The following is a 12,500-nucleotide window of genomic DNA, read 5'->3' on the forward strand; positions in this document are numbered from 1 at the left end:
ATGGCGTCCGCCACTTGAAACTTGACCGCAAGCTCGTCATCATCGTAATCAATCCACAGCGGCTCCTCTTCGCGAAGCTCCTGAATTAAGATGGCGTCTACGAAATCCTTTTTTCCTGCCTTAAGTGGCGTTTTGCGGCGAACACTGTCTACGGAAGGTCTCGATTCTCCTAACCCCATCAAATTTAACACTTCCTGTTCCACAACTGGAACGTAATCGCTTTCGAGTACTAACGGCTGTAATCCGCGATGCAATCGGCGTTTATGTCGCGATTTTGTTTTCACCCAAGAAGGGCGATTCGTCGGGACCTCCTCGAATAAAAGTTCTTTTAGTACATTCCCACTCAAATCGAACACCAATCGTCGATAGACTCGTTTACTGTTCGCTTCAAGGTCGTCGTCAGCTTCGTCTTCTCCAATGATTTCGAAAGGCGGCGAGGCCGTGTCGATCGGCAATCCTCTTTGCTTGCGTTCAAAGTAAAACGATAAAGAAGAAGCCACCATTTGTCCAACTTCACTTGGGCGATGAGGAACGGAAAACAGGAAAGACGCTGCGCTGGAGCGCCTTGTAATCTCCTCTTCCTCGTCTTCGTCCTCTGTCGGGAATTCAATTAGAGTATTTGTATGAACTGTAAATTCTAAGCGTTCGCCATCATCAGCGAACTTGTCCCGAGCGCTGTCAAGGTGTTCGTGTAATCGTCGCAACTGATCGAGCTTTTCTGCCAATTCCTTTTCATCGATAGACGATCGTCGTTCGTCCGTCGGACTCCCGGGAGGTGTCGCGTTTTCCTCGATGTACTTGCATACCCCTTCGGGAAACCGCTGTACGGCCATAAATCGATTGGATATGGGTGGAGAATGAGGGCTCCCCTCACCCGAGTGGAGTTCGTCTCCTGATGTCTCCCTAGGGGTGGTAGTTGAATCCGCAGGTTGTGCATCGTGCACTTCGTCAATTTTAGCTTTCTTTGCCCTCATGATAGAAATCATTTGTGATGCAGCTTCCATTAACAATGCATCTGAGAGTCTATTTATCACAGAATTACTTTCTTCCCCAGAAATTCTCTTCTCAACATGCAGGTCTTGCTGCCGTTGCTCACCATGAGACGGAACAAGATCTCTTTGTGTCCTCGACCTTGGAAACAAATCTCTCCGTTCCGTAGTATTTAAGTCCGGTCCAGAAATCTCTTCCTCGCCTCCTGACAGTGAAATTATGTCGGCTTCAGGCTCTTCCTCCTCCCCTAACCATCGAAACACTTCTTCCTCGTCCTTAAACAAAGTTCCTTGTTCCTTGTTTTTATTAATGAAGTTACTTTCGCCATTCCTTGGTGCATCCTCCTCAGAATCGCTGACATATTCGACTGCTTTCGCCGCAAATTGATCAATACTATCCGACTCGTCATGAGTCTTCGGAACGTCTTCGGTAGTTTTACGACGCTTATCGATCACACTCGTTAGGCAGCTCACAGACTCGGCCAACAACATCGTTGACAAGTCGTGAACGATTCTATCCGCAGTTTGCCCATCAGAGTATTTTTCTCGAGGTTGAAGCTTTTCTTCAGTCTTAGCAGGAACGCCAACAGATACCCTACTTTCCTCGCTGATAGTTTGCAGCTTGGGGCCTTGCGTTTCAAAATCGTTTTTCCCGCTCACTTCAATAAGGTCGTCCTTATCATCAAATTTGTTAACATCTTCGTGCGCATCAAGCTCTTCTGCAATGCTTTCCTCGTCAGTAGACTGCTCTAAAGAAACCGATCGTGTCTGAGAATACGTTGGCCTTTTATTCTTTTCCTTGCTTCTCTCAATCGACCCTTCTTCCTTTAAATACCCACTCACTCCTTCCAGCAGACTTGGTTCACTAATGGTTGTGTCATGATTACTCCCCGAAGCATAAAAATCTGAGGTGTAGGACGCTTGAGGTATTAAATTTCCTGATTTCCCTTCATCCGTTTGGTCCAAAACAGAGAGTTCGTCTACGCTGTATGAAGGTAGCTGTTTCTCTTTTATTCCGGATTTAAGTGATTCTTTTTCGCTCCTCGACGATCGTTCGGCACTCTGAGACGCGATACTGTTTTCCTTAGACAAAGACACTGTTTTACCAGCAGAAGGAAGTATGTCTTCAAATTCAGAATTTTCGTCCTTTGTGGAAATATCTTTGGAATTTTTATTTTCACCTTTTGACGTAGATTTGACCGACTGACGTTCTCCTGTAGGCTGATAATCTTGTTTACCAGACTCAGCTTCGCTACCTTTCGCGTCTTCTACGATACTAATGTGTTCACTAATATCGTCCTCAGTTTTGCTTTCCTCACTTTGAACGCTTTCAAAAGACGAACTATACGCTGTTCTGGAGCTGCGCGACTTCTCTGTCGACGCAGACCGTAGTAAGCGAGAAGACTTAGAGTCCCCGGAAACAACCGATTCTCTTGTCCCAACAACACTCGACCGCTCTGATATGTCATTCTCTGATTTTTCGGCTACAGATTTCTGTTCACTGTCGAGAACAGACGCTTCAGGGCGAGGGAGTTTCGTCTTTGAAACAAATTCGCTATCCTCGCCCACCGATGTGTCTTCTGCCGTCTTAGCTTCATCCGAAATATTCACCGAACCTTTTTCATGGCTCCCCGACACTTGCCTCCGAAGAGCAGATTGGCTTGAGCTTTGAGACTTCTGTTCGGATTGAGACGTTTTGGATGCACTTCGTACGACGCTTGGTTCACTAATGGACAAGTCTTCGGCAGTTTTCGCTTCGTCTGCTATTTCTCGTTCTGTATCGAGTTTTTCCGAGATAGTTTTTATTTGTTCACTCTCCGCCGACTGTCGTCCCGTCGTTGTGACGGGTTCGTAACCACTTTGCGACCTCTCGTTGAGGTCGAGATCAAGATTCGTATTTACAGAGTCCTCACTTCTAGGGAGAGACCGCCTCTTTTCAAAGGAAGTAGTTTCCTTTTCTTTCTGTTTCAAGCTAGGCATATCGGAAATTGTTTTATCACTGCGACCACTGGAGTCTAAATCCGCGATACTTGAACCTTTCGCTCCGGCTGATCCACTCTTGACGGACACAGAGACGCCTTTTTCAGGGGGGGTGAGCTTGCGACTTCCACTGGTATCTGAGGTCCGAGAAAGGTTGTATCTGATTTCACGCGAGGGAGTTGAGGTGTTGGTAACTTCACTGGAATCACCCTTGATGTTCATGGAATTCAAATCTACTGAGCCCGTTTCAAGTCTTTTGGAGTCTGTTTGAGGGCGATTGAGCTCAGCTTTCGTCCTGCATATCACCATTTCCACGGCCTAGTAGAGCAAACAAATGCCCAATGATAAACTCGTTACAGCACGTACCGTTTTTAGTTACCATAACAGCGCAGAAACAGATGTTATGGTAAATTGCTGCATAAACAATATAACAGCTGATAAAAAGACAGATTAAGATTTGCGGATAAAATTCAGACTTTGGCACTGACTAGACGATGAAATATTTTCGTACATTACGTTTTACCTTAACCAAAAATGGGTGACTACAGAGCGGAAAAATAATGTCCATCGAATGAAAACTATCTGATATGAATCTGGCGTAATAATAATTTTAAATGCAAAGCTTCAGCAGCCACTAAAAGAGCCAAACATATGTTTCCAGCGAGATGTTTTTAAGACTGAAATTTTTGATCGTGGTGACAAAACGTTCACCTTAAATTTGGTTCCCGTGCTCTAAAAACAATCATGGTCAAAGCAGTGGAGTATAAAATCGCTGAGGTAGTTGTGACTTTCGCAAACATCTCCTTTCACCCATTAATGTTGGTTGGAGACCCTTATAGTTCCAATGACTTTAGAACGGTTTTCAAACTGCTGCTTGTAAATTTATTCTTCTTCCCTTCCTTGATTACAAACACCGTAAAAACTCGGTTCTACTCCTTGCACTGAAACTAGAATCCCTTTTGGTAATTACTCGTAAGCTTAAATATTGTGGCTTGGGTTTACGACCTTGATAAAACTTGCAACCTTTATCGTGAGCCTCTGTTACAGTACGCGCGAGAGCTTAATTGCGACAGTAGAAACCTTAGAAAAATCTAGAAAATTCTGGAAATAGTGAAAAGAACTAGGGAGAGTGACAAATTAATTAAACCTTCCTTAACAAATATTAAATGATAACAAGACGAACTAAAGTAAATGGATATGGTATAACTGAGTAGAAAAACAAACACTAGGCGTTCAGCTGTAGCTACGACCCTGATGAGCTTTCCGTGGGTTATGGGGTTTCGAAATCAGCAGTAGATGTAGGAGCCACAATTTATAGAACACACAGACGCTATCGTAGCCATCTGCTTCCCATTTGCCGTATACTCTCAGAACCTTGTCTCAAATTGTCCTGCCTGGCAAAACCTCCTTACCCTGAAACTTTTTTTGCGGCTCACTCGCCAGCTACACCCATTTAAGAATACTAACCTGCAGTTCCTGCCTCAAGCTGGCTTCCTGAGCCCGCAGCATGGCCTTCCGTTGCTTTTTTCTTTCATTATACAAGCGCTTCACCTCACGCTTGCGCAGCTCCAGTTGGTCTCTCAACCGACGGACTCGTGACTCAATATCACTGTGATCTGATGTTTCTACACAAAAAGGTAGCAAACAATTTTAAATTATTACTTCCCATCGAAGTGTAATGAAAAAAGGTAACCAGTTAGCCACAATGGCAAAAGTCATAAGCTGACGTTTCGAGCGAGGAGTCACAGAATGATTACTTGTTAACGGATACTCTGAGTGAGGAATCTACCTTTTTTAGCCTTAACGTTTACTTTTTGCGTGTCACCTTCAGAAGTTGACAATTAACAAATTCAGGTCGAGGGAGAGTTTGAAAACAGCTGTAGGAAGTTCGTGTTCTGCTTTTTTTTCGCCAAACTACTCAAAATCTATACAGCTTCGATCCCGTTTAGACATAAATCACGTTAAGTTTAAAAAACGTGCTGAATTCAACAAAATTCGATGGATACAGCTGTTAGCGAGATAATGGACTTTTCTCTGTAGTCTCCCACGCATACATGATACTCCTACTGAACTCAGAGTTTTCAAAGTCCTAATTGTAAAGCCGGACGGTCAAGGTAATGAAAACATTTTCTTTCCACGTGTGGTACATGTGCCTACCGAGGTTAGGTGCAAGTCCATGCAGACATAGTTAATAGAAGGGAATGGTTATGAAACCCCACAAATTTCTTTGTTGTAGGGGCAGCTATTCTTAGAGTTATTTTCATAGAGTTATGTCGTAGAGTTAGAGTTAAGTTTCCAAAATCCTGAACTGCCAAAATCCTGAATTCAAGATTTTGAGTGCAAGAGCAAGTTTGACTGTCTCATTTATGAAATGTTTTTAATTAATGAACTGAGACCAAGCCTCAATGTACAGTCAGACTCAATTCGTGCGAAAGTGTTTTAATCCTTTTTTATTCTTGCATGTTTTTAACACCCCCTTTTGTACATTCTCATACTTTACGTGCTTTTACTTCTTAGTTTTATATCTATATGTATGCAAAATTTTATCTTCACTTCTAAGATTGATAATGACCGAAGTTCGGTCGAAACGTCGCGCATTTTTCCCGATAATTTTTACCTCAAGATTTTGAACTTCCAAAATCTTGAATTCAGGATTTTGGCAGTCCAAAATCCTCAATTCAGGATTTTGGCAGTCGTTAACTCTAACTGTGAGTCATAACTCTACTGAAATAACTCTATTGATAGTTAACCTCTTTGTTGTAGGTTTTTCTTTTTTTGGCCTTGACCGTGCACAAAACACAATAGTTGTTTACTCCGTACTGAGGAACTAACCAATAGAAACGTGTTGGTTACGTAATTCATGCAGAGTGTATGAGCGCAAAACAAAGGATTGTGTACGGTCGTGGATTTTCCAACCCAAATCTTGGCAACTTTGTTTGCTCCTTTGATGTTTGCGGCGCTTCAAAACCAGTCCCCTCTATTAACTATGATGCAGAATGGTGATCGTTTCGCAAAATATTTCATGGCTCCATTACAATAATTCCCCAGGTATTATGAAAACTTTTTGTTTGTCAATAACGTTTTTTTTTCTTTTGGCCCTGGTTCATGTGACACGATGCATATCAGGAATTTTTTCTCACTTTAATGTGGTGACCCCTGGTGGCCCGGCGTCCCCGAGAGCATCATCAGGGAACTCACTCAACAACAACGTCCAAGAGCATAAGGACGCTAAAAAACAATCGGTATCATGAGCAAAAACGATTGCCCTTAACGATCGCCTCAGAACGTGCGTTTTACATTTGAATATCTTTCTTTGCCATCTTCTGCAAAACGACGACCTCCAAATGTCCAAAGAGAGAACTTACAAACACAGCAGTTTCAGCCACTTCGAAGTGTTCATTTCAACGATTTTAGAGCAAAAGAGAGACTGCTCGCAGTCTATTACTATTAAGAAACTCGACCAGATGATTCACTTGCAGGAGATCTGGGTACTGACACTGAGGTCGTGGGTAGAAGTCTGGCGGGGGCATATGTGAAAGCGTTAAAAGTTGATTTTTGTAAGTGCAGCGGTCAATGTGACTAGCATTAATTATCTAAAAATCAAAGCCAACTTAACGATGGCCAGAGGATCCCCTAAAATACAATGTATACTTTCTCTTATCATGTTCCTGGCAATCTCTTAGTGAAACAGCGAAATCTAAGTTGCCATTGCTTTTTCCTGCGTGCTTCCCTCTTAGTTGAGACAACTTCTTTGCTCCGTGAGGAGGATGACATTTAAGAAATGATCACGAAAGTTGCATCGCACCATCAACCATAGTTTACAAAAGAAGCACCGTATTCTAATTATGAATAACCTTTCACGAGAAACCAAAAACCGAGTTTACAAAAGACACGAGATTTTCCTCATACTTTAGATTAAGGTATTTCATGACAAACTTCCAAACAACAGTACAACGAATTCGGCTTTCACTTCAAGCTTGAATAATCACGTGATATACTAAAGAGAGAGCAAAATTCGATTACGAAACTTTACGCTTGCCATGTTACCTGAAAGGGAACTCGATAAGACCATTTCACTAGAAGAACGTCCTCTACCATTACCAAAGAAAGACAAATTCTTCTTCTCATAATTATTACTTTGAAACAGGAAACTCACTATTTGTACTCCAATACTTCCGGTATTTCGGGACCATGCTTCTTCTTCACAGTCCAGTTCGAAATTATCCGTTGCGTGAGGGAAAAAGCTGGGCTTTGCGGACACTCACGTCGAACGAAGAAATATCACGGAAAAACCGCTGTTCGGTCATTCGTCGGGAAGAACGGCGTTACGAAAGAGTCACAATATTCAATGCATTTTTCAAGGCGAATGAAAATCCTATAGCAACTCTCTTTTCGGGCGCTAACATATCACAGCACGAATTTCATTAAACTGAACAAGAAAAGAAAACGCTTGAATTAAAAAAAAAAGGTCACTTGAAACAATAATAAGTCATCTTTTTCTCACCAGCAAAGGAAAGAGGAAAATAAGTGTTCAATATAGGTGTGCGTGTAGGGCTGTAATTGCTGAAGATCTTGAAATTCAAATTCTCTCTCTGCGGAAATGAGTTCATCGATATTCCCGATCATATAAATTCTATTTAAATGAGAGATTGTTACACCCACGGACAAGCTTTAAATTTTTGTAATGGAAAAAGATGCAGAAACTCATTCGTGTTTCGTGTCGATTGAAAAAAAAATTAAAAGATATATAACCACAACAAAAATGAAAATACCGTTTAAAGTACTCGTGAAAACGACCATTCCATGAAAGTGTGTAGAGCTTCCGTGAAAGCTCTTATATGTCGCAAATGAGACAGTGACTTTCTAGAAAATTACAGACCGAACGTTAAAAGATAATAGCACATAAACTTTCTTCAAAGGCCGCAATAATTGTCAGCGAAATCTACAACAGAAGACATTAAATGCATGACAATCAAAACAACTTCTAATTAAAGTGCTACTATGACCAAAAATCAATTCTACTTTTTCTTTGTATTTCAAAACTATGTTAACTGAACACCAAGTAACCGAAGTTTAAGCCTTCATTTCAAAAAGACACCTGTTTATTTTGGCTGAAATTTTCCCAAGTAATGGTCCGCCATTACTAACTTTCAAATCTTGAGACAGCTGGATCGACGATAAGATGACGTCAAAGACTCACCAGTTTAAAAATGCATTGCGTGTGTACGCGCCTAAATTAATCAGCACCACGGGAGTTTCGAACCGTCAGACTTTTAAACTCGCGTTTTGCATGTATAATAAGCTGCGTTTACACACTGCAATTTTAAGCTTGTGAGCTTTTGACGTCATCTTATCCTCGATCCAACCCTCTGAGGTCCAATCGGTCAGTCTTGAACGTGAATTATAGCGAACCTAAACTTGCACTCAAAGAAAACAGCCTTTGGATAAAATTTTGACAGTCACGTGCCAAGCAAACACGCTGTCAAAAAAAATCACGTTTCTCTTGGTGACTCTTGCATGCTGAAAAGGGGAGATTACTGGGACCTAGGAAGCCTTGAACATGACGTGAGAAAATGAGCCACATGAACGGTCAGCAGTCAAAGTTCTTGCAGAAATAAGATGGCGTCTAAACGAGCTTGTGAAGATTCCACTGCTTCTCCCGGCCGAGAATTTCTAAATTCTTTCGTAAGATATCTGGTATGTCGACTTAGAAACCTATAGTTTTGCATTTATACAATGTATTTCTGGGGATTTGAAGAGTGATGTAAAATTGTCCATTTCATAAGGACTTAGTTTGCATTATTTTGACTAGTAACTTACTATTGTCGACTGTAAATGGTTGCGGTTGTATCAAACTGCATGTTCACACTTTCTGAATAAAGCTACTGGTGGAAAATAACAGGCATTTGAGAGAAAAAGCTCTTGAGTGGTGTTATCTGCAAGCTTACAAAGAGGGGCTGAGTTTACCCCTAAAATGCACCAGATACAACCATTTGAAGCCGAATTTTCAAAATATTTCAGGGAAGCGTGCCCCGGAATCCCCCCTCCCCTCCCCCACTACAAAGCAACCTAGGGCCATATGCCTATTAATCAAGCCATCCTGCCTACTACTCAAAACCATTTTGACTGGGTTGAATTAAGGCTCTTCAGGAACCCAGACAATTTATGTTCGGGTATAAAAAAGATATCAACCGTATTAAGAGTTTCTTAACACTGCTTTTTCCAAATCCTTCTTAATTGAAATTTTAAGAATTCTTTACAATTGCCCCTTTCAAGTCTCCTTGAAATTGCTGCTGGTTGCTTTAGTTATCACTTTACTGGGTTTTTAAAATATCCACTTTTCAAACTCTTACAATTACCGACCTTTTTAAGATTGCCACTTACAGGCTCTTATTAGGCGCAATTTGCATACCTTTTTTCGAAACGTCGCTTTTTATACGTCAAGTTAGTGAGGGGTACGTTTCCTTAACGATATCACACCTACACACCGTTTGAAATTGAAAACCTCTTTGCAAATTGGAATAGAAACAGTTTGTTGTGTCGTCGCAGGAATAAAACCATGGATACCATTCGTTCGGCCATGGAAAATGTGACCGTTTTCTTTGGAAATTACGAGTAATAAAAGGAAAAATAGACATTAATTTGTGAGATCTCGGGTTAGGTACACTTTAAGGTTTACAACGCTTTCCTCCCGAAGGATGCAAACTAAAAAAGATACAAGAACTAAACATACAACCTGCAGTTCCTAACTCACCAGTCATAGAAGCTTCTTCCTCGCTTTTGCTACCATCATTAGAAGATCTGCGACTCGCACTAGGAGACTGAGAAATATCTCTCTGGACGAGCAAATCCTTCCGCAGAGGGGTGGAGTGCGTAGGCGTTAAAGAGCTATCTAACGACTCGAACGTGTCGTTGACATATTCCTCAGGGATTTCCTCGGGTATGGAAGTCTCCTGGGAACGAGTCTTCATTTCCACTTCCGGTATAGAGCTGTCGCGTGACTTTCCCGAGTCAAGTGACTTGTCACGTGCGGAGATAATTATATCCTCGGGGACTGACCTTTCACTGGCGCTGCGTTCGTGACCGTTTGAGCGGGAAACTTCGATGGATTCGCTGATGGTTTCGGTGCCTTGCGTGGATCGTATTTTGCCGCTTGTTCGACTCGAGGGGGATCCTGACACTGAAAAGCTAGCACCAGACGCGCGGAAGCTACGATCTAAAAACAAACAGGAACGGAATTATCAATAGGCCGCTTTCTAAACACGACAGTGTCAAGGCATTGCCGTTCATTTTGTATTACTTTCAAATAACACTACCGAAAGCTTTGTGACCACAAAATGTCTGTCGAGCCTTCATAATTTAAGTGACAAACAACAAAGACAACTTTGAAAAACTGTTAGGCTGAACAGTTTTTAAAAACCATGATTGCAATGCATTTTAATCTTCTTGAATTTTGCCAATCCCTGCCTCCCTTTTGTATTTGCTGTTTTATTCAAATGTTCCTTCAGTGTTTTGCATGATTTGGTTGCCAGTTCCCAGTCGCTGAATTTGGCTAAATTTCGTGACACACAGCTCCTTTAGGTGCAGGCATTTTTACGCGCCATCTGTTCTGCGCCACGACTGGCACGTTTGCGTCGATTGTAACTGGCCTCAGTAAGAACCCTGGCAGGGGCCGCGGAGAGCGAGGAGCTGAGGGGCTATAGCGCCCCACCCCCCCCCCCCCCCACTTTTTTCCTACGGTATTGTTTCCTCCTAAATCTCTCCCCCCTCCCCCTATCACTTCCGTGATCCATACCAAAACCTAGCTCGACCCCCCCCCCCCAACCCACACTTTTAAACGTGCTCCGCGGCCTCTGCTTGGTTCATGTTTGCAACCCTCTCTAACTCGCATTTACCCCCAGAGAATGCTACCAAACCGAAGCATTCTCACCGTTATTTTCATGATGTACATCGTTTCGTTTCCTTACCTTTGTGCTCCTCCTCTTCGCTTGTCAGGCTTGACACTCTTCCTTTCTTTCTTGAGCTCTCAAGTTTCAATGCCTCGTTCAGCAGATTTCGCACCAACGTTTCCTCTTGGTCGAGACGTTTTTCCCACTCTAGCAGCTTTTTCTTGTCTTCTAGTAAATTCTCGGCCTCCTTCCTCCGTTTCATAAGCTTTTGCTCTCGCAGTGTTAAGTATCTGTGACAAGAGCGTAAACAATCAATGAACGAAACCATCTATAAAAAATGAAAAACTTAATTTCTAATTATGCCCGGCCTTCATCAATAACGTTTTTTCACATCACATTGTCATTTCATTCATTCTCGAATATATTCACAACAAACGAAATTTGAGAAATACCGATATAAGATTGGCTTGTGCTATTATCGGCAAACGAAAGCCTTTTGCTTGCCAAGAATTAGAAACACTAAGGAATTCATTGATGTAACTTGTTTTTAACTTCTACAAAATTACTCCTCATAGTTAGCAGTACTGAACAGTACAGAAGCAAGTTAAAATTAAATATAGTTTCACAAATATATGGAAACACCCGTTGTTTGCGTAAAGGTGGTTAAAAATCTCTCTAATTATTCTTTCTGTATCGAGTATGACCTTTACCGGGAAGAGAATCAAAAGGGGTGTCCTTAAAAATTACCAGGATTGGAACACGATTGGAAGGCCGTGAATGTTCTGCGCCCTTCACAGAAGTAAATCAATAACTGACGCACCCGAGTTCCGACGCTACAAAAATAATAACAAAGCGGAAAAATGTCATATCCAACTACATTTTGGAAGAAAACAAGATCAATTTCATTAAGGGGGTACCAAAAAAATTATAAATCACCTAAAAACAAAAAACTATTTCGGAGAAAACTACAGCTTTGATCTTGTGTTGCAAATAACAAAAATTGTGCCATCGGCGATAAAATCGTGGGTAACGCTTTCCTCTATACTTTTGGTTACACAGCCAGTCTGGATTTCGACAAGAAATATCCCAGTTCGCTCTGCCTCTCTGCTGCATTTGAAACTACACAGAATTAATCCTGTGCACGCTGTGCGGACCTATGGTCACCACGGACTCGCACTCAATAGCAAGCTCACGCGAGGACGGCGGGACGACGCGCCGACGACGCCAAAGAGAACGTTGTCTAAATATATTATTTCCCGTTGTTGCACGAATTTCCTGATAACTCCAAGTCGCTCGGAATGGAAAGTGTGTATCAATATTGTAGGAATAAAATTGGTATGAACGGTATGGTTGTTTGGGAAGAAAATCAAAAATGTTTCGTCGGGTCTCACGTTTTCTAGACAACCTTAAATTTGGTAAATTCGCGTCGTTGTTAGGACGACAAGTAGTACACACGGAACAAATTGCTTGTTGCCTAGTGTGTCCCGCCCTTTAGACAGTGCAAAGCTATATTTTAAGGTGATGTTTTCGTCGATCTTCACCGACGTAGATATTAAACGAAGAGGTGTGTCCCAGCCTTTAGATAGTGCAAAGCTATATTTTGAGGTGATGTTTTCGTCGATCTTCACCGACGTAGATATTA

The 12,500-nt window shown here is 41.8% G+C and overlaps 1 protein-coding gene across 4 annotated transcripts in view; it reads right to left on the minus strand.

Moving 5' to 3' along the window:
* LOC137993502 (centrosome-associated protein 350-like) overlaps positions 1-12,500 on the minus strand; it is a 65,865-nt gene that overhangs the window by 1,586 nt on the left and 51,779 nt on the right. For all 4 annotated transcript variants that reach the window (XM_068839411.1, XM_068839409.1, XM_068839408.1 and 1 more), the window contains exons 35-38: positions 10,937-11,148; positions 9,724-10,185; positions 4,437-4,594; positions 1-3,287 (exon numbers count right to left, since the gene is read on the minus strand). The exon at positions 1-3,287 is cut by the window's left edge and continues 1,586 nt beyond it. In XM_068839411.1, the coding sequence (XP_068695512.1) occupies positions 1-3,287; positions 4,437-4,594; positions 9,724-10,185; positions 10,937-11,148 (4,119 nt within the window). The remainder of the gene's footprint in view (positions 3,288-4,436; positions 4,595-9,723; positions 10,186-10,936; positions 11,149-12,500) is intronic.

The sequence above is a fragment of the Montipora foliosa genome, chromosome 2 (assembly GCF_036669935.1).
Source record: "Montipora foliosa isolate CH-2021 chromosome 2, ASM3666993v2, whole genome shotgun sequence".
Classification (NCBI taxonomy): Eukaryota; Metazoa; Cnidaria; class Anthozoa; order Scleractinia; family Acroporidae; genus Montipora; species Montipora foliosa.